Source organism: Amphibalanus amphitrite, unplaced genomic scaffold (assembly GCF_019059575.1).
Source record: "Amphibalanus amphitrite isolate SeventyFive unplaced genomic scaffold, NRLGWU_Aamphi_draft 000579F_arrow, whole genome shotgun sequence".
NCBI classification, from domain to species: Eukaryota; Metazoa; Arthropoda; class Thecostraca; order Balanomorpha; family Balanidae; genus Amphibalanus; species Amphibalanus amphitrite.
The window spans coordinates 18,232-40,768 of record NW_024882073.1 but is presented as its reverse complement, the minus strand read 5'-3'; the positions used below and the strand labels follow the sequence as shown (position 1 = coordinate 40,768).

Genomic DNA, 22,537 nt, shown 5'->3' with positions numbered 1-22,537 from the left:
AAATAACCATGCACCGCAGATAACAACCATCTCATTTTAAAGGCAAAACATGTCTTAGTTATTAGGGGTGATACTACATGTTACCGGGGCTGAGCGCGAGAACGTTGCCGTCTCACGTGAAAGACGTGAAAGCAGGGGTGGAGAAATATGCCGAGTTGGGGTTGCACGGGCGCAGCAAATCCCCCGCCGCCCTAGCGGTGACCTTGACCTCCGCCGTCTGGTGCGGCTCCAAAGCCAAGCCGGCGCAGCCGGCGTGGAATTGGTGAGACTCGTGCTACCCCAACTCGGCACATTTGTCCATCCCTGCGTGAAAGACGTGAACATCGTAAGCAAACGGCACATGGAAGCTCAAGTCAATTAGCGCCATAGGAGCTGAGAAACATGGGGTGGCTAAACTTGCCCCTTGGCTCATCTTACCTCACTCTCCCCTATTTGGGGCTCTCAACTTTGATTTGTTAAAGTTTTTTGTCTGTTCATTATAAAAGCTGTCAAATTTGCCGTATCATTAAACTTTTATTGAGTTTGTATTTCACACATATCTAAAATGAACAATTTTGTCACTGGCTTCTTTTATGAATGGAATTGGATGGTCGCATGAATGAAAGAATGAATAGCTCCATTTGAGCATCAGCTGAAATCAATCCTAAAATTTAATCTACCAGTCTGCAACGAAAAGGTTTAAAAATCAGTGCAAGTTAGGTGCAGTTTCTAATCTATGCCGTTTTTTATTAAGTGTCTCATAGATCCTTAATCTTGAGCCGCTTCTCTTACGATTCATTTTATGTGGTGCTTACATTGTTCAAGAAGTTATAGTATTTGAGCTCGTTGGTCTTAAAAACTGCTATCGAAGTAAATTAAAGTGTTTCGGGCTTCGGCACTTAAAAACCAATCGATATTTAACCCTCACCCACTTAGGCATTTCTTTTCAGCGTCTTACATGTAGCGGAGGGGCGTAGAAACCCTCAGCCATTCGGCCCTTGATAAAAATAGCCAGAGCTTCGCTGAAAAATAAAAAAAAGAGCGAGCTGCTCGTGACGAGAGAAATCCGCCGATTTGAGGGTCCTGGTCATCGCTGACGAGAGAAAGCCAATTATTTTTATGTCCCGGTCAATGCTGAGATCCTAGGCTACTGGATGCTCCCAACGCATCATTTTTAGAGTTATGACATCGAAATACACACCAAACGATAGAGAATTGATCAAGAATCACGTTCAAGTCGATACCTCTTACCGTTTTGCCGCAATCGGCGCGGAAATCTGAAAAAGTTAGATTTTTCCGAAAATTTGACCTTTGACCGGTCATAAGTAGGTCAAATGTTGACCTAGGACCAAAAAATATACCACCAATCGCGAGATCTCGTTGAGAGCAATCCGTTGGTCTTTTCCGCTAAGCTCTACGACGCTCCATTTTCAAACGCCAGGGGGGGGGTCGCACCAACCCCCCCCCCCTGCATGGGCGAAGGTGGCAAAACACCGTTTACGGGCGAGGGTTAAAGGTAATTTGGTTCAAAGATTTAAAATTCTCAGACAAGATGGACAAATAATAAGGGCTATTCAATTTTCTGGAAAGTTGTAAAATTGATTAACTCCAGGGCACCAAAGAATCGTCGCAATCCTTCGCTTTGCCGCGATTTATTGGTGAAAAACAGGGGCGCGGTCTACTTACATCTACTTATATGTGTGGTGAGGGCTAATATTCATATGATCTGTGTTGATGAATATGCAACAATTTCTACATGAACTGAAACCAGTCCATAAGAGTATGTTTTTCTCACGGACAATGACAATATTGGAGAAAAATAAGTGTATAGGCTTAACATCGATGAGAACTATATGCGGCACCGTCTCGGTCTGGCCAGCCGGGTTACCGATAAAATACACAAATGTTTATAAGCTTCCATGATGCGCTTAAAAGACTGCTAAAAAGATTTAAAAAATAAAGATAACTACTTCATCGATTTTAGCGAAAGAAAACATGTATGCCTAATTACTTATTTCTTGCCACTGACGGAGGCACTTTTTTGTGCGAAACGTCTGGTTTTGTTCGTATTGTTATTGTATTGTCATTCCCTGTGAGAAAAAAGGATAACTCTTCAGTTAGTAACCGTAACAGCGAAACGGCTCAATGTAACACAATTCACTGTGTATACGAAACCTATAATTGTCCCTAAGAATAATCCTATTTACAACTTTTAAAAAGATACAGCCTATACAGCCTGGGCATACATTTTTTTCTGCATTAAGATAATATTCATTTATCTCCACAGAATATGGTAAATTAGTGCTGCTGAAGTTCGCTTTCGAAGCGTCTCCTCCAGGCATTCCACAGCTCTCGTGCCATTTTGGATCACGGAACATGGCTGGGCGCAGGACAGGCCGTCTGCGAGCTTGGACGGACCACGTGACCACCTCCTCCCCTCCCCCTCACTCCCGTCCCCTTCCCCAGCAGGGCGTCCGATCTAACCGCGCCCCAGGCAGTCGGCTCGGTCCGACCCTCCCCTGGTCGAGCCACGGCCCGGTGCCGCCTGAGTTTGTGCCGGGTGCAAAACTGGAGCAGTAACTAGCGCCGGAACTAGTAGTCAGCACGACCATCGTCAGATGGCAGGAGTAAATGGAATAAGCGGTTCCAGGTTTCAGAAGGAATGGGGCAGGAAAAAGCGCTGAAATCAATGTTTTGCTGATATAGCCATTAAAAGTTCACTGAATTAGGAGAGCAGCACATCATTTTAAAGCCCTTCAGATGGTGGTTTTAATAAGCACACAATAATTTCCCAATTCGCCTCCAACGGTGTCACAGGCAAAGAATACGCTGAAATACTAGTGTGTACAGAAGCAACTGCGGGTCCCTGTACGTACGACCGGGCGAAGTATAACGGTGTCTGCGAGTGACGATGTGTGTGTGGTGCGAAATTCCGTACGGTTGGTCAGCAGAGCGGGACAACCCGGCGAACGGTGGGGACGGAAAGCGAGGGTTAGATGCGGGGATGGCTGTGAGAAGTTGGATGAGGAGGTAGGTAGCACATGTATGACGTGGCCGGAAATGTTATGGGCAAGTTCTTGTTTGAGATGAAGAGACTGGAGATGCCAAAGTGGGAGCCAGGAACGTAATGGCAAAAATAAATACAAGTGAGACTGGTCTTAGTAAGATAGCTAGGAGTTTGAACTTGAGCTATTGCTCTACGAAGCACAATGCATGAAATTCCTATGAAACATCATGACTTTGCTATGAAAGATGACAACTTCCTTCATATGCTCGATCGCTCTGCTGGATCAGCTGAGTTTACCGCTGGCTCAGCACGCTAGCCAACAGGTGGTTTCGCGTATCGAATGGTGCTCAGATAACTCATCAGGTGCTCCAATGCGATGCTCCCAATCGGTGACCTTTGGCGTCCTTGCCCCGATGCGTAGTGAACCCTGACCTTTGACCGCTCCTACCATCTGTCATAGGCGGGTGTGTTTGGCCCTTCTAGCGCTGTTTTTACTCACGGTTTTTTTGTGGAGTCTTGGCGATGTATCTCTGCGATAAAAAATGATGCTGCGCTGCGATGGTTTAGACTGCGGTTGTGTGGTGTGTGTTTGTGGGTTTTGTGCCATTACCCAGGGCAAGTTCTGTGCAGTGGTTTGTGCAGTGGCCATTTGTTGTGTTTCGTTGCCATAGAACTGATGATAATTGTGCTCTGTTGCCTGTAATGCGAGCTGGGCGATCGATACCCGTGTTTTCAATGCAAGCCATGATGTGGGTACTGTGAAATAGGCTGGTAGACAGTGTTAAAACAATGGTCCAGGATAATCAGTTTATGGTGTCTTAATCCATTAATTCGTCGGTAAAACGTTTTGCTTTTCTCATTGGGCAGACACTAACTGTTTGACGACTGTGAAAGTCGGTACTTTTTTCAGAATGGCTTTTGTCCTTCCGTGAGAGAGTCTTGGTCTCGCCTCCCCCAATCCGAACCCTCACTGACCTTTTTACCCTTCCACCCGCAGGTTTACGGTTTCTATGACGAATGTCTGCGCAAGTACGGCAATGCCAATGTGTGGAAATACTTCACCGATTTGTTCGACTACCTGCCGCTGACGGCGCTGGTAGACAGTCAGATCTTCTGTCTGCACGGCGGCCTCAGCCCCAGCATTGACAGCCTGGATCACATCCGCGCCCTGGACCGACTCCAGGAGGTGCCTCATGAGGTCAGTCACGTGCGAATGCAGAGAATATCGAGTGCTCGGGTCTGGGGGGCGGGCTGCTGTGGTGTGGGTACTGAACTCGGTGTGGGCTTGGGAAATGAGTTACTTCGAACTTTCATCGGCATTCGGCTTTATTGTAGTATTGTATTCCTAATTCCAGTCACTCATTTTTGGAGACTTTCTCTTCTTATGGCTATTACGTTATGCACTGCTTATGCTGTTCGTGATATTGCAAGGACAGCTAGCGATTCGGCAAGATTGACAAGTTCTTCACAATCTTCAGTTCATATTTTTACCCTGCGATCTACCTAAAGAGCGTTCAATCGAGCCCACCATCCGTGTCGACATCTCTCCCGCTGTAGGGAGCGGCTCGTGCCAACGGCCTGTCGGAATAACCGCGTGTAGCTAGCCCGGTGCGGCCGGCAGGGTTCATCCCAAGTTCACTGACTGACCATCGAATCTCGTCGGTCGTCGGTGGGTTCGTCGATTTGTGTGACGTAATACCCGGGAGGATGCAATGACGGCACTGTGTCGGGAGAAGTACGATTGGATTACTCGCGGGTCTGATGCTGTTGGAAGCTGATTTCCCTTGTGACGTCTTCCTGCCAATCGCAGTGGTTATCCACTAAGCTTGTTCGTGGAGCCTAGGTCGATCAACGAGAATTAGAATCAACCTTGGCTAGGTTTATTTGTATTTTTGTTGATCGAATTTGGTTGTGATCGATATGACGTCAGGTCAGACCCGCAGTTCATTGGTCGGTTCTGCTGAACCATGACGCAATGATTCAGTAGCTCGCGCTCTGATCCAGCGAGCACCTTCGTGTATGAGATTCACCTGACATTGTCTGGCATCGGGCACATCGCGTGTCCATTACTGTCCTACTCAGGGTTGCCAGATCCAGAATGGTCCTTATCGCCAAATTCGCCCCTCGAATTTCGCCAAAATTCGCCAAATAGGATGCACTGTATAAGCATACGTAGCAGCGCAAGTTGGCGTTCAGTAACCGTGTTCACACGATTCGTTTCCAAGTTCACGATTTATCTATTTCGTTTCTCATATTCATCTACATAACAGCGTACCTTAACCAGCGCCAAATAAAATAGAAGAAGATAGGGGAGAGTGGGGATAACTGGGCCGGGGCCGGGGGAGAAGTGGGACCCCTTCAATATCTGGGTGACCGATTGGACAAACAATTTTGTTTTGCATATTTGCTCATGAATTTAGCCTGGGCACGTCACGACCAAGCGGTTTCCTTTTCCGGTTGCCTGTCTCTGAGATATTGAGTTGGGGTCTAAAGTGTGTTTTTTTTGGCATTGTACTGTAATTCAATTTGCCGTTTATTCAGCGATGTGAAATGTTCAGGCCGTTCACCTTTGGATGTCAGTGAAGTCGTCATCTATGTCGTCATCTCACTCCCCAGAAGATATTTTCATCAGGAACATTTTATATTTGAGTGTCTAATATGAAACGTTGGAAGGTTAAATTAATCAGATTACGAAATATTTCGTACCTAACGATGTTTTTGCTTTGTTTTGTTAATTTTTTAAAATAATATTCTGTGATTTGGAGATGAACTCTGGAAATTCGCCAAGATTTGACGTTTTATCGCCTATCGCCAAACGCCGTGCTTCTATCGCCAATGACTTTCAAAATTCGCCAAATTGGCGACATATCGCCAAGTCTGGCAACCCTGGTCCTACTGGTGTCGGAATCCCGGAGCGCCGTATCCTGCCGTCCATAGCGTCAAAGCCATAGCCGCGCGCACTCAGCTGATAACAGTCAGCTGATTGCCGTTTGTGTAACGCTCAATCGAGCCGCGACCAAAGCCAGAGTGCCGTCCGGTCGCCGCCTGACGGGCCTTACATAAATGGGTGGCCTGATGCGGCAGCGGTGGGGGTTATGGTATCGCTTATGGGCCCGGATAATCCCTGGGATTTGGGTGAGCTCAGGGCTTAGTGGATAATGTCCCATATTGCGTTGTTGGTATGGTTCATAGAACTCCACGAATTCTTATTTTGCGTGAACGAATTCTGGTATAACTTAGTGCTTGTCAACAAATGGTGCTGTGAAGCAAACAGTCATGGGATATATTCCACATAGGTGCGAGTACTCCCGCAGTATTCTGTCACATCCTCAAAACATTCATGGTGGTTTCACCGCCGTAAGCTCATGTTTATTTCATGTTAGCTCATAGTGGGTTCGTGGTCATCACTTTAAACCGGTTCTCTCTAGTCTGAGGAGTTTACCATATCCTAGTCGTGCAAGTACGACGGAGTTGTGGAGGAATTGATGGAGCAACCCTGTTAGTGAGGACAATATTAGTTGTGAGTTGTGAACCGGACTGATAATTATTGTTCCACCGCTAGTCTTCATATGAGTTTATCGTTGCGTCGCCACTAAACCCACATCATCATCATTCATCGCCACCGGGTCCTTTTGGCTCTGTCGTTAGGATATGACAATCCGTCATCCACTGTTTTGGAGTTAAGCTCAGCGCAGTTGGCTTCCCTACCGGGACGGTGTCTCCCGGTTATGGTCATTGGTCATCCACTGTGCCGCCGTGTGTGTGACGGGACCGCAGGGTCCCGTCGGGACGGACCAAGTCAGGACCGCATGGTCGCCACGGGACGGACCAAGTCTGGACCGCAGGGTCCCGTCGGGACGGACCAAGTCTGAACCGCAGAGTCGCTTCTAGACGGGACTGCAGGGTCGCGGCGGATAGGACCGCGGTGAGATGTACCGCCGGGCCGAATATGGGCCGCCCGGCGTGCTGGGACCGACGCTGGGTCTAGGTAGGTCCATTGGTCCACTGGTCCACCCAAACGGGGCACCGCAGGGCGGCAGCTTTCGACATGCAGATTGGATGGCAGTTGAGGTGCTTAGGAGTTCAGACTGGGGGCCGGTCTGCATGAAGCCTGATACACGAACACATGACCTAGACTACCTTCCCTTTCTCAAGCTTATTTTGGTTTTATGGCTTTGGACACTGGCCAAATGATCAGTCAGCAGTAGGGACCGGCATGAGAGGGTTTGGACTGTGGTGGATCAAGAACTCATTGAAGGTCACAGAGAAAACGAGTAAATAGAATGAAGTCTATTAATTTGTCCTGTGACAGTTCTGAACGAAACGGACTGATCACACCGTCTCCATTTCGAGATGCTCAATTGTTACCGAGAGTTGGTTACCTGGCCCTCGTTTCGCGGCCTTTGCGGTGTGTAGTTCCCTTGTTTCGAGCAGCAGGGAATGAAACAAGGCAAACGACCTATCTATAACCCAAGACGGTCCCTTACTAACCGATTTGTCTCCAACTCTAATCGATCTCTAACGTCGGTCGTTCTCAACGCTAGGATTCCTACCATCTGCGGCGCTGACCTGATCTGGCTCCACCCTGTCTCCGACTGTATCGCCTGGCTGACCGGGCCGGCTGTGGCGGCGGTGACAGACGCTGTGTCGTCGACTCCCGGGCCCGCTTTCACCGGGTCACTGACCTCACCGGGTCGGTCGGTCGGTTAGGATGATGCGGGTCGCCCCTGTACTTCATCCTCGGTGGATTAATGACGACGATGTTGATGGCAATGATAGTGACGATGTTGGCCATGACGATGCGACGAACCCTTTCCGTTCACTTCGACTCCGGAGCTGCAAATGATTTGCCACCCCTGCTGTATAAGTGAGCTGTGGTAAGCTTGCAATATGCCTTTGTGTAATGCGCCCTGTCTCATCAAATCACCGTCATTTCTGATACGACGAAAACACTGCGGAGATGTCGTCCCTCCTGTGCCGTTTTTGTGGTGTAGTCCGCCGGCTGGCTTGTCTCGTTCCAACTGTCGATGTGGCCAAGGTTCTCGAGAGAACATGTGGGCGTCGACGGCCGGTGGGCGGTGGAGACAAACCGTTGGGATACACCAACGGTCCAAGTGTCGGGAGTCATGGGCGGGGCGCATCTCTCTCTCTCTCTCTCTCTCTCTCTCTCTCTCTCTCTCTCTCTCTCTCTCTCTCTCTCTCTCTCTCTCTCTCTCTCTCTCTCTCTCTCTCTCTCTCTCTCTCTCTCTCTCTCACTCTCTCTCTCCCTCTCTCTCTCTCTCTCTCTCTCTCTCTCTCTCTCTCTCTCTCTCTCTCTCTCTCTCTCTCTCCTCATCCCATTGCTCGGCTCCCTGTCTTAGCGATCAGTTGTAATGTGTTGGATAGACGTTATGTCTCCAGGGCATACCGCCCACATGCGACCAACGTGGTCTTGGTAGCGTGCGTGACGGGGGCTGTGGGGCGGCAGGTTATTGATTGTCTGTTGGGACCTGAGATTCTGGTTAACCTGTGGCGTGTGGGGGTTAGGAAGAGGCGTTACTGCTGTGCGTAACTGTCATTCTGTTTTCGAACTGAAGGGGGTATGCTACGCGTGATACTAACTTCACGTGACATTGTATTCACGTGACTTGAATGTTGGCTGGTTTCGTTGGTTGTTTTTGATGGATTGGATGAATTTGATGGATTCAACTTCAAGATTTGAATAACTGGGTGTGGGTGTCAACCACTGTGCTGACTGATTTTATTAATCCGTCCTGGTTGGTATGCTGTAAAACCTATAGATTCGCTGAGTGGCGGCCTCAGTCGGCCCAGATTCGACGTCAGGCGCCATGTCAAACAAACAGCTTGGTCGCTACCACACCCTGGGGAGACTGGCGCCAAACACTGACCGTCAGCTGACGACCAGTGGCCACGGACCAAGTGACCTGTAACCGGCGACCACTGACTACTGCCTGGTAACCAGTGACCACGGACCAAGTGACCACTGACTAGTGATCATTGGCTGGTCCACTGTGCCGTCCAATCCGCGGCCACCACTGGACCCCTGACCATCTACCACTAACTGTTGACCAGTAACCAGTGGTCACGGGCCCACGGACCAGTCAGTGGCTCCTGACTTCTATCCACCGATACGGGCCCACGGACCAGTCAGTGGCTCCTGACTTCTATCCACCGATACAACTACTCGCCAATGCTATGCTATTGACAACTGACTTGACTGGTGACTGACAGTGACTAAGAACCAAGAAACTAAGACGTCCCAATAAATTGAGGAGTTGAAATATCTAGTGATAGTCGCGATGATATACAAGATGTGTAACAAACCTCGAACAAGACATGAAGTCCGAGACTCCAACCTACTCAAATGAAATTGAATCCGATCTCGGTGACCTGAACAATCGACCAGTGAGTATGAACCCGCCCATGGTCCACAATCGTATCGATCGCCTGTCCACGTTCCGGATGAACTGATGAATGGCCAGTCGTTGCCGCCTCCGCCCGCTCGTCGTCCTGTCTCCCCTGCCCCTCTCCGGCTCGACGACCTCCCAGCCGACCTACCGAGCAGTCGAGCTACGTACCGAGCTACCTACGGAACAGCCTACAGGCTTGCCGGGCGGACCGGACGACCACGGACGGACGGGTCGCGAGCGGTCGATGGCGGGCAGGCTCAGCGCTGGCCGACTGTCGGTCAGTGTTCGCCACGGGCCGGGCCAGCCCAACGGGCCATGGGCCGGGCTGGGCTACGGGCTGGGCCGGGCCCCCAAATATCATTAGTTAACGGGCTATGGACGGGCCGGGCCAAGAGCTTTGTGCACTATGGGTTTTGCGACTAATGTCAATTTAAGAAAATTTGGAAACTGATGCAATCAAAACCCACTGGGAAAATACAAAAACTAAACCAAATTTAAAGAATGTGAAAGAAAACCTACTTGATATTGAATTTTGGGAATCTTGAGAATTATCCAATATCACATCATGTCACACATAGGAGGGTTTTCATAAAAATTCCGCAACCAAAAAGATCAGAGAATCTCTAGCATCATTAGTTTGTAATAAAAGTTAAAATGTAGTCATCAGAATAACTTACTTAGCACTACAACTCCAAAAACTAAGAAGCCACTCAACAATGATGGGCCACAGGGCTACATTAAGTTTAACACTTATATATGGCGATAGTGAGACAATTCCAACACAGTCTTTTTTCCTTCACCGACGGCTTTTTAACGAACAGAACCTTAAAAGGATACTCACAAAACACACTGTAAGTAACGAGGAACTCTACAGAGTATTTCGCGATGAAAGTTTCTTTAAATGTCCATAAATTTGTCAAAATAAGTCACAACAAACCAGCCCCTTCTCAACAAAATTTGCAATCATGGCGGCGGCCATGCGGCGGCCCTATGTTTATGTGGCGGCATCTAGGTAATATACTCACCTGGTTCACTCACCTGTTCCACACTCATACACAACAGTTTATCAAATAAATACGTTTTTAAAGTAAGTTTCAAGGTGAAAAACAAAATTAAACAAATAAAAAATAAAACCTAAATCACGAAGTCTGAAAACTCGAACGAAAAACAAAACAAAAACTTGATCATATATGTTTTATTATCCAATTGGTCAAAATCGTTACCTGCCGCAGCTGCGACAATAAAAAAGTGTTCGCTCATTTTTGATTGATGATGATGCGTAAAAGTCGCAAAAGTACCCAATGACATTTCAAGTTTACCATGTTTTCTGCTTACGCTGCTAGCGATATCAATATCTTGAAAAGAGCCTAACATAAAATAGCAAGGAAAGTAGCAGATAGTTGTCCACAGAGATTTGGTTGACACGTGGGCATGAATTGAAAATAGATAAGATCAGTTTTGCTGATAAATGGATGGATTTTCTTTTTTTTGGAAGACAGTGCTAAAGTTAGTGTCACCTATTTTGTATGCTTTCTCAGGCTTTTGATATTGCAGCATCTATGGAGTGAATTTAACAGCAAGGTCAATCCCAGAGTCCCAGACAGATTCATCAATTCCCATAAGTCAAGCTTTTTTTCTGCTGGTAAGTGCTGGGAAGTATAGAGTATGTGGCAAATACTTCCTTCAAGTATGCATTAGAGTCACCAATTATGAATGATAATGTTCACACACATCAGCTTGCAAGATAACTTTACTCATAGAATGTAGTTAATATAATCATGTAAACTTTTTATAGGTGTGTTATCATGACCTAATTGACTGAGGTGCTTGCTATTACTGTTAAAATTTGTGCCATAGGTGCTTGAAATGATTATATTCATTGAAAAGAAGGGAGTCATGATTGCCATGTTAATATTCATGCAATTTGAATTGTTCTCAAAATAGTGTAATCAATCATGCTTATTATAGCAATAGACTAAGACAATAACTAGATTGCTATTTTTGCCGGGCCGGGCCGGGCTGGGCTTGGAATATTTGCCAAGAGCGGGCTACGGGCTGGGCCGGGCTCTGAACCCATGGGCCCGGGCCGGGCTGGGCTGGGGATTTTGGGGCCCGTGGCGAACACTGCTGTCGGTCACGTCCGGCCTTCGGTGACGTCACACGTGACGTTGGAATGTGACGTCATCAGAGGATAAGACGGTTGAGGAATGGAGGGAGGGGATGGAGAAGAGAGCGACAGCAATGGTTGTTGAGCTGAGCTTGGCTGAAATGGAAGGCTGTTGGTATGAGGGTTGACAACTTTGATGGCTAAAGCCGGCTTACGAACAACTAGTTATGGGCGCTGAAGTCTTCATTGGTTTACCTGCTTTCCTGTCAGTGTAGTAACTTCGAGTTCAGTTTTGCTGCCGGTGCTAACGCAGGTTCGTGTGGAACAAGTCGCCTGAAATCGGTAATATTCTGCACTGCTTGTGCTAGATGCCTGTTGCACCTATTGGTGACGCTACTGTACTGCTAATAGGGTTTGGAGCACCTTAGCCTCTTTATTACAGTTTTGGCACTAATTGGTGTCGCCCAAGGAATCCCCTAACGCGGAAAACGGTACGGAGGTTTATGCTCGTAGCGCGGCTGTATTGATTTGTGATGCTGGTGTTGCTGCTGGGAACATCGATTAAGTACCATAGAAGTCTCTGCAGTCTGCACGAATGGGTGGTCGTAGTCGGTTTTGCCGCAGGTTAGAGTGAAGTGGAGGCTTTGAAGTTGAAAGGTTGGCCTCCATCATCTATGTGAACTCCAGTCGTTTTGTGACTTGTTTATTGTTGGAAAGTTTTTGTTTTGCTGAGTATTTTCCTTTTTTTACATGGAGGCAAAACGTTCTTCGTTTTGTTGCTGTAACCTGAATATGAGCGGTCCTCGCATGTAACCGAAGGTTTGTTGTCAATAGTTAACCCTCGCCGGCCGAGGGGGGGGGGGGGGCGGGTGCCGCCCCCCCATAGGGTTTTTTTCGCGATAGCTCCGAACACGCTGGCGATAGAGAGCTGAAACTTGGCATACCTGACCTTTGATCCAAGCCGGATCTTTTGACACCAACCGCATTTTTGGGTCAGGTCAGGTCACTGACCTATGACGTCATAAGTGAACCTCTGCACGGTCTTCAGATGTCGCAACTTCGCAACGCCCTCACTGCCAGAGGAGATGTCACAGGGAAATGAAACTTGCAGGATCTAGTATCCATTATGAGTCCCACAACTTGTATATCTCGGATTTTTCCTAAAGGTCATATGAGGTCAGGTCATTTTCGTGACCTCACCATTATAAGTCAATGGGGAAAAATTCAAACTGCTATTCTGGCGCCGGGAACGATCTCCAACCATCTCAAGCACACAGAATCGTGATTTGATGCACTCCTTGCAAGGTTAGATGCGTCACTTTTGCAATGTTGACCTTGCGTGACGTCATTTATGACGTCATCAAGGTCAAATTAGTTTTTCGTCAATAACTCTTGATCAAATTGAGCTAGCGAGTCGGGAAAGGCACCAATGGACTCAGGAAGGCCTGCCGAATCGAATGATATGCGACATGACCTCTTTCGACCAACTTCGTGACCTTGGGGTGCTGACCTGACCTTGACCTGAGGTCAACACCCCAAGTTGACCTGACCCGGACAAAAAGTATATCATTCGACGCGCCTGAGCGAGGCGAACACGATGCTGCCAAAATCGGCGCTCTGCGGCCGTTTTTTGCGAAGTTATTCACCAAAAACTGAACCGTACCCTGAGGCACTTGACCTGACCTCAGAGGTCACCGGATGACCTAGGACCTTAAAATCGGGTACCAATCTCTGCGTCTCGTAACGGCGCACACGCTCGTTTTTTCCGCGACGCGCTAGCTCCACCAGGGGCGAAACGGCGAGGGGGGGGTCGTACCCGCCCCCCCCCCCTCGGCCGGCGCGTATGTAGAAAACCAATAGGTCCGGCGAGGGTTAAAACACTTCTTTAGAATTGTGTTTTTCTATTGAAAAACAAATCTGAGTTCCCTGACAATTTGGCAAAAGTATTTTGTGCTTTTCCCGCTGCGGTCATCGCTTTCGATGCCAAATCTGTCGAAAACTGTTCTTGGGTTCTGAATGTGGCAACTCTTCGGCCGCGTGTTTCACCCTGTCCAAATGCCGCAGCTCTACCCGTATCGAGCCGGTGACGGTCCGACTGTATGTCGCCTGAGGGCGTGTCACCGGGTCGGTAATTAGGTGCCGGCGGGGCCAGGGAGGGTATCGATCCGACCCGACGAGATGCGGCTTGGACCGCCTCCTTCCGGAGTGTGGGTGTGCGCGTGTTATCCGCCGGCTCAGCGGACATGTTACGGTAGTCCAGGAAAGAGATGAATCCAGAGTTCCCGCCCACCTCATTCGCCGAAACCAACGTTGAGGATGTGTGTAGGAAACCTATGGCCTGACATGGACCACTGGACACGATATCTAGATATAATCAAGAATTCATGGCTTGACACGCAGCCTGGTTGATTGCAAACTTCGGCAAGGTTTTAATAGTCGGTTCGATTCGGCGCTGGGTATTGGGTTCCTCAACCGGTTCGTGCATCGCACCACTTCCCCGTGGCTCCATGCATTCCTTTCTGGCGCAGAGCCGGTCAGGGTCAGGGACATGACCGGAAGAGCTCTGTAGCACACGTGGCCAAGGTCATCGTCGCGGCCAGCTTCGCCTGGTCCGTCTGGCTCGGTTGAATGGCCAACCTGTGAGGTGAGGTGACCTCGTGGTTTGTATATGTGCCGAATGTTTCCCTCCGGTTGTTTATAACGTCTGCCCTCGACATCAGAGGCTGTTCGCGTCTTGACAGAGACAGTTTCTCACCACGTGATGAGGTTGGCGGAGTACTTCGTCTCAGCTGATGTGCGAAATCGCCAGGAACTGCCTGCGGCGGTGCGAAGGTCACGGACGGGGTAGAGCTGCACCTGATCAGAACAGCTGTGCTGAGGGGGGACATCCTTTGAGGAGGGGGGTGGGGACTTGGGGAGCTAACGAGGCCGCAGTGTCTCGCGGACAGCTGTGGGGACACCTGATGGCTGCAGGTGGATTGCGTCCTCCCTGCAAGCTATGACGCTGTGCATGGATTTAAGCGGAAAATCCAACCACTCCGGTCCTTTGTGGTACTCGTACCCGGATCTGCAAGGCTTTGTTCTGAATAGGCCATCATTTGCTATGTCTGGCCTGGACTTGCAAGCCCTGGATAAGTTTCAGACTATACCCCAGGGGTCGCTGTTGATTTTGCGAGGCACTTGGGTACTCATGTCTGGCGGTTGTTTTCATGGCTCATGGCTCTCTTGCTCTCTCGCTCTCCCCTCCACTCCTCGCCCAAGAGTCACGCTCTCACTACCGGTCGTTTTCGTGACGTTACGGGCGTCACCGTGACGCCATTTACGGACATCTCACGCTCCCCGACTGGGCTTGTGCGGCCGAAACTAGACCGAGGTCACCCTCCAGCGGAGTTGGCTTAAAGCCTCCGCCTTCGCCCCTCTTCACCTACTTAGCGTAACGCTATCATATGCCAGGACTGAGGACATTTGCTTGAAGTCCTTACAATGGAAGTCGGTCAAAGAGCAAGTCGTCCTCCCCACGATCTCTATCTGTCCTTCTTTTGGGGTCAAGTCTCTTGAAATCATGCCGACTACACACCGTCCGCGATCCGACTCGCATATCTTTCCAGTCCGACATGTTCTGCTCGAACCTCCAACGTCTGATGACCTTGCGATGGTGACTGCCTATGCACTGCGCACCGTGCAGCACACCATGCATTGTGCACGGCTCAGTTGGGACGACCTCGCACGGCCCCGGCAGTCGGCTGGGTTGCGATGAGCGATGACTCACTGACTCAGTCGCCAGTCACTCGTTGGTCCATCATCAGATGTGGCGGACCCGGTTGGAGCGGGCCGGCGCCAACCGGTCGGTGGATCCGGTCCGGCCCGTGACCGGTGTGTGACGTCACTGGCCGGTGTGTGACGTCATTCACAGCCAGGTAATGGGGGCTGGTCAGCTGGGTGGTTACTGGGTAGATGAGGTTTCTATGGAGCCTTGGGTTAGATCGTCTCGGGAGCTAGTTACGGTAGACGTATCAGCCTGCGAGTGCGGAAAGGAACAAAGAAGCGATAAATGAATCAGGTAACTGGGAAGGTGAGAATCATGTCTCTACCCATGAAACTGTTGCACAGAGCAAGTCTACGAACTGATCGCGTGGGGTCTCCTTATCTACCACCGATTACGGACCTTTACTGCAGTAGGGGAGGGGACGATCTCCTCTAAGCTCCGCTGTGGCCTCTTATCGACTTACTCTCCCACCGAGATCGAGATAATGCGCCTATCGCTGGGTCAGCCCCGCACTCGCTGCGACCTGTGTGTCGGCTGATTCACAATCTGTGCCACGTTTGCCGCCCGTCTGCTGACGTCACTGGTGGAACTGATGACGTCACTGGTGGATCGGATGACGGTGGAAGGGGTGCGTGCTGTCCAGACTTGTAAACGACTCTGAGTTGATTCGTGAATCGACTCAGAATCAAACCGTTTTTCGATGAGTCATGAGTTGATTCGAATCACTTCATCGAGGAACTTGATGAGTCATGAGTTGATTCGAATCAATTAAATTTAACATCATGAGTCATTTGATGAATCGATTCAAATTTTCAGACTCAAACAAAGAATCGACTCAAAAAAAATTTGAGTCGTTTACAAGTCACCATCAACACCCTAATAATCAATGCTAGATCACCCCCTCAGCTTTAGCCATCACTTAACTCCATATTTCAGACTTACAAGAGCCTCAGAGGCTCAGGCACAGGCGCCTAATGAGCCAAAAGCATTTGGCAGTTGGACTGGACCCGGACCCAGTCTGACTGGCACATTTCCAGAACCGGTCAGACCCGGTCTAGGTCAGCATTGGAACCAGATGGACCCGTTCCCGAAATTCATTTGGAAAATTGTGTACTGTGCAAGAAGAAAATATTTTCTTTCCAATTGAGCAACCTTGTGTTGCAAAGTAAAACACTCATGCCATGGTCATTTCACTTCGCTTCACAGTTTGTATTTTAGAACCAGATTCAGGTCATATTTAATAATATAAGGCGTAAGAAGAACAATGAATTTCATGCTCACCTAAGCCCCTTTTACTACAGCTGCTAAAAATGATGTGAACTGGGGATCCATGGAGCAGTGACTTCATCAGTCAGAACCTAACATCAAACATGGAACAAGATAAATATACTGATACCTTTGCTAATATTCTTGGTAAAAGATATTCGTTTTTAGAATGGAATCCTACATAAGTCCTTCAAATATCAACTATAGTCTATATAACGTCCCAAACCAGAAAATCCAAATCAAAATAGAGAAACATAAAACTGTAAGGTCCGCCAGAAATGTCGACACCAATAGCAAGACAGAGCAGGCGTTAAAACACTGCAAAATTTTGTTGGCGTTAAAGTACTGCAAAATCGAAATGGCATTTAAGTAGGGTAAGGTGCCTAATTAGCGACCCCCTTAATTTGAACCGTCATTGCTCACGCTCTGTGGGTGCCACTGTATTACTGGCTTGATTTTCGGAGAGACCGTTCATTTTTCTATTAAAATATAGTCATTTTCTGCCCCAATATTCACTAACTTATTTGTAGTGAGCATTTTGGCAAACCATTGCAAAAAAAACGCTAATAGGGAACTCTTCCCGATTAGCGACCGGGGAGGGTCGCTAATAAGTCTATGGGTTTCCCCATTATCCCATATTAAAAATGGCAAAAAATGCGACGCCTGAAAAGATGAAATATGATCTCAAAAAGGTAACCTATACGCAAAGCACTCAATCACTCGAACATGGAACGTTTATCCAACACATTTACGGAAGTAAAAACTGATAACGTGATGCACCGAAAGGCGAAAAGAAGGCGGAAACCCAAATTTTGCGGGCTATCTCGTATGATATTCGAGGTCCGCGCTGAATTCGGCACCCCTGCAGTCGGTGACGACATTTGGCATCCCCTGCCACACATTGCAAGCTTCAGCAACACCTCATTTTCATTTCTCTCTTTTCCCCTTTCTTTCCCTTCTTGAGCTATTTGCGACCATGTCAGGCGCAAATAGGAAATATGAGTTGCGACACATTTTTAACCGCCATGCTGTGCACAGTTGAGCGATTCACTATGGGAAAACGGCAATCAATTGAAGAAGGAACGTCGATTCAGAATAAAAAAGGTGCATCATCCTAATGTGCATCGCTTTTCATCAGAGAGGGCCCAAACACACACGTTTTGGATAAGAAACTCGTCATTTTTATTTAAACTCACCTGAAACATCCCACCAGAAACATCGACGACCGGAAAATAATTTAATTTGATAACCAAAGTATGGCTGACCTTTCGACGATATTTTTACCCCGTTTTCTCCTGCCAGTTGTTCTGTAGGGAGGTAGGTCGCAAATCGGAAAGGGTCGCTAATTAGGCACCTTACCCTACCGCAAGGTTGCGATCATGACTTAGTGCCAATTCATTAACGTAGAAAACAAACTACAATTTGTTGTTAGTACTTAGATATAGAATAAAAACCAAAGTTTCTGGGACTGACCTGATTTTGATCTTAGCGTCTTTGAGCTGGGATCCATGAGCAGAGTAATTGCGTATTACAAACGTATCACTATGATGAACAAGTAGGAAAATCCGTTCCTGATGCACATTTACTCGTCAATGCATTCGGGGTCTTTGTATCAATGTCATTAGGCGTTTAGTATGTGCTAGAAAGGAGACTTTGTCCTCTTCCCGATCGTGTTCCAAAATTGTTACCTTTATGCAGTAGATTAGCGTGCGTAAGGCTTAGCATATATGACGCTCAAATGCGCCGTTTTCATATCAACACGGAATCATTGGCCTTGGAGAATGGCATTGGTATTGACTCAGTTATTTGCCAGCTGTTGCCGTATGATGGCGCTAGTAGAGCGATAGTGTTATACGCTCTGCTAGCGCCACCATGCGGCGCCAGTTGGCTAAAAATCTGTTCAATATCACGGCTTCTGGAGAATGCCTTAGATTCATTTCATACAGATAGAAATAATTTCAAAGCTGATTGGGTTATGAAATGCATTTCAATATCAAACCAAGGCCATGGGTATCAGACATGAACTGCGATTTCCGGTGGGCACAGTGACTTTGGTAATTGGTATGTCAATGTCTTTGAAAAGGCAGGTAAGATTTGCAACTGGTCAGCCTTGCTTCAATTGGATTTGTGTCCATTATAAATGGATTTCAGTCATACTTACCTCCAGGGTTGTATACCAATCAAGTCGATTGAATTGATTGATTTGTTTCAACGCGTATTTTGAGTTGATTGGATTGAGTCGATTGACTTTTCGAGATGACTGGTTGACTGACTCGTTTGACTTTAGCGACTGGTTGACTGATTTGATTCCCGAAAATTAGAGTGACTCGTATGATTGAGTCGATTGAATGGAAAGTTCAAATAAGTTTTAGTTGACGAAAAATAATGACACCAATTGATGACATCAAAGATCACAAAACTACACTGAAAACTGCTTGTCATCACAACTGCAATATGGGGTAGATGGCAAAATAAAGAACAGGGCCTAAACATGAACAGCCAACTTTGACTTTCAACTGCAATAACTGCTCCAATCCTGGTGATAGAACCTGGCGATGCACCTACCTACCTTTCTGCACTCAGGAGGAAACGTTCTTTTTTTAATCCAGATGATAAAGTGCAAGGCCCTATACATATACTAATAAAGTGTGATTAATTAATAATTCACATCTCCACATCTCCTCAGAAACAACAAACAACCCACTGAACTCTATAAATATCTGAAACCCCTACAAAAATAACTGAAACAAAAGCGCCGTTTTCGTCTCGCTAATAACGTTTACGCTAATTTGCTGCGTTGTTTAATTTGCAGCAGAACGTTTGTTGATCCTTTTCTCCTGAGAGCCTAAGCATGACATATTTCATATATTTCATTTTCCTTAAAATATTTTACCGAATATTATTAAGTGGTTTTATTTCAAATAAAATAATAATTAAAACGAAATTGGTGTTGTACAACCGATTTATTTTATGATGATCTACCATACTACATGATAATCAATGACGTCATCTTACCAAAAAATCAAAAGACGTAGAATAAGGATTTATAAAAGCTTAGCATGCTTATTGGCAAAACGTTTTCTTTGATTCGCAGTCGCACCGCGCCGTTTTCGCGTTTTAATTTTCCTTGCTCCTACTTCCTTAACCCGCGCCCCGCTGGGGGGGGCAGAATCTGCCCCCCCTCCCGTTTTTCGCCAATAACTTCTAAACGCGTTACGCCAGCGACGTCAAACTTTCAGTGCCTCATCATACATCAATTTGACACATTCCCTGAAAATTTGAGCGAAATCCGTCGGAAAATTTTTGAGAAAATGATGTTTTAGTGACGTCATGTTCGCCATTTTCGCCTCAAAAATCGCGAAATTTCAAACGCCGCTAACATCTTCATTTTTAAAGGAATCAAGGCGTAACAAAAAAGGTTATACGTGATTCTACTTTGTCTATCAAATGGCTATCTCGTTTTTTGAAAATTTTGGATTTTGGCCCAAATTTAAAAAAAACGACTTTTTTGGGAAAATAATTATAAAATCCAAAATTTTGAGTATATAAAAAAACGGAATATATGTCAGAGAATTGGTCTATGTGCACCTACATACCAATTTTGAAAAGAATCGGTTCAAAAATGTGGGAGTTAACCAAAATTTTATGACGTCACGACACAAAATTTTTGAAAATGATTTTTTTTTTTTGAAGTTCTAGACCTCGTACGGAAACAAAAATAGCACCATTCGACTCGCCGTGAAAAACTGCATCAGATAGACACCTTTTTAGGCCTTAACAACCAACTTCAAAATTTGACCCCACTTGACCTGACCTTGACCTGACCTTGACCTGAAATTCATCCAGAGGTGGTCCATATCGCTAATTGAGTGTGCCTATTGAATTCTATGAATAAAATGACCCATAAAACATGTGTCGCACATGCCCTTTTCTATATTTTGTTTTTGGTGACCTGACCTGACCTAACCTGACCTTGACCTTGACCTTGACCTTTGAATGATATTGTATGCAACGAATATTGTCTTGGTAGCCTAAGAACACATTTTGGGCAATCAGTCTCAGTCCATTCTTCGGCAATTACGGTGCAAGGCCGATACTGTAGAAACTTGCATTTTGTACCCTTGACCTGACCTTGACCTGACCTCTGACCTACTTTAGCAAAAAAATTTGAGCTCTTAAGATTCGCCTCGTTGAGAGCTTTCGATTGCCGTTTTCCCCGTCTTTCTACGACCATCGGTTCGGAAGTTAGACAGGGGGGGCAGAATCTGCCCCCCCCCCCCCCCAGCAGGGCGCGTATGGCTGAATAGCCCAGCGGGGCGCGGGTTAATCCTTTGTCCTTAACTTATCCTGTGGTTCCAGAGGCACTGTCCTCTCCATTTCCTTTTAATTATATTTTTAATCCTCATCCCTATCCCCCAGTCCTAACAGTTTCAAATTGTATTGCAATAAAATGTTTTGAATTCTTCACATAGGTACCTAACATTGACATGCCACGTCCAGAGTCGTGGACCGCTAAATACTTCAAATCTCTTCCTTCCCAATCTGACAACATCCCACGTCTCAAATGCATATTGCGTGGAAAGATTTTTCAGGCTGCCCGTCAGTCTCTGTCTAACCGAAACCGTCACATGCAGATAAGATATTTATTTCTATTTCCCTATGGTTAATATGTTATTGATGCATATTATCCATTAAAATAGACATGGTGTAGGGTAAATGGCCAAATCACGAACACTGCCAAAATCCGAGCAGCCAACTTTCGACTGCAATATCTGATATTTAGTGTAAATGGAGTTGGAATATGGCCAAAATTAAATTGAAAACTTTGAGTTGAAAGGTGGTGATTTGGGTTAAGGGGCGAGTCAACTACTGGGTTATTTTGCACCCACTAAATGAAACTTCTGCTCCAATTCTACCCATTGAACCTCAATCCTATCATGATCCACCTGTCCATCACTAGGTATCCTTCCTTATTACATAGAAACTTTGAATGGCATGGCAATTTATAATTTTAAATGACAATATTTTTATGTTTCTTCTGTAGGTAGGTAGGTAGGTAAGTAGGTACACCAGACTGCTATGGACACTTTTCCAAGTTGGTGGGACAAAAAACCTAATGTATGTCTTGGTTTGAGTCGTTTGATTGAGTTGATTGATTCCTTTCATTGTCGCGTTTGAGTCGATTGAATCAATTCCCGAAAACTGCTCTGACTTGATTGATTTGATTGGTTTCCCAAATTTGTCGTGATTGAATTGATTGCTATTGATTGAGTCGTATACAACCCTGCTTACCTCATATGTTATTGGTATTTGATTTCTACAGCCCAAAATATTGTTGGGTGTGTACAGCAAACTGAATGGAAGTGATGTGTACAAACATTTGAAGTATTTTCTGGACTGCTTGCAGTTAGAACTTGTTTGCTTTGTTGTAGGTGACAAGATAAGAAATTGAAGCAAGACTGACCAGTGACCAGTATGCTACAGAATAGGTAGCCCAATCTGCAGGAATATTAGAATTCAAAAGTGGAATTGGGACTTAGGAACTGGAAACTGCATCAACCATGTTTGCCAAAGTAGGTACCTATGTACCTAGTCCTACTAGGTAGCTGCTTGAATCTTTGGTCAAGGCTACTATGCTGCTTAATACAATTGTGGTATGCGGCATATTCATTTTATCATAGCTTTGAGTCAAATAATCAACAAATGCCTATAGTGAGTCATGAGTTGAATGAAATAAGTTCAATAAAAATGTCGTGTGAGTCATGAGTCGATTTGAATCGATTCATCAAAATGTGTGAGTCATGAGTTGATTCGAATCATTCCGTTGGCTAGTTGCTCGAGTCATGAGTTGATTCGAATCATTTTATCGAGGAACTTGATGAGTCATGAGTTGATTCGAATCGATTAAATTTAACATCATGAGTCGTTTGATGAATCGATTCAAATTTCCAGACTCAAACAAAGAATCGACTCAAAAAAAAAAAATGAGTCGTTTACAAGTC

The 22,537-nt window shown here is 46.4% G+C and overlaps 1 protein-coding gene across 2 annotated transcripts in view; it reads left to right on the top strand.

Moving 5' to 3' along the window:
• Window positions 1-22,537, top strand: part of LOC122394213 (serine/threonine-protein phosphatase 2A catalytic subunit beta isoform) — a 42,050-nt gene that overhangs the window by 11,792 nt on the left and 7,721 nt on the right. For both annotated transcript variants that reach the window (XM_043390945.1, XM_043390944.1), the window contains exon 5: window positions 3,984-4,184. In XM_043390945.1, the coding sequence (XP_043246880.1) occupies window positions 3,984-4,184 (201 nt within the window). The remainder of the gene's footprint in view (window positions 1-3,983; window positions 4,185-22,537) is intronic.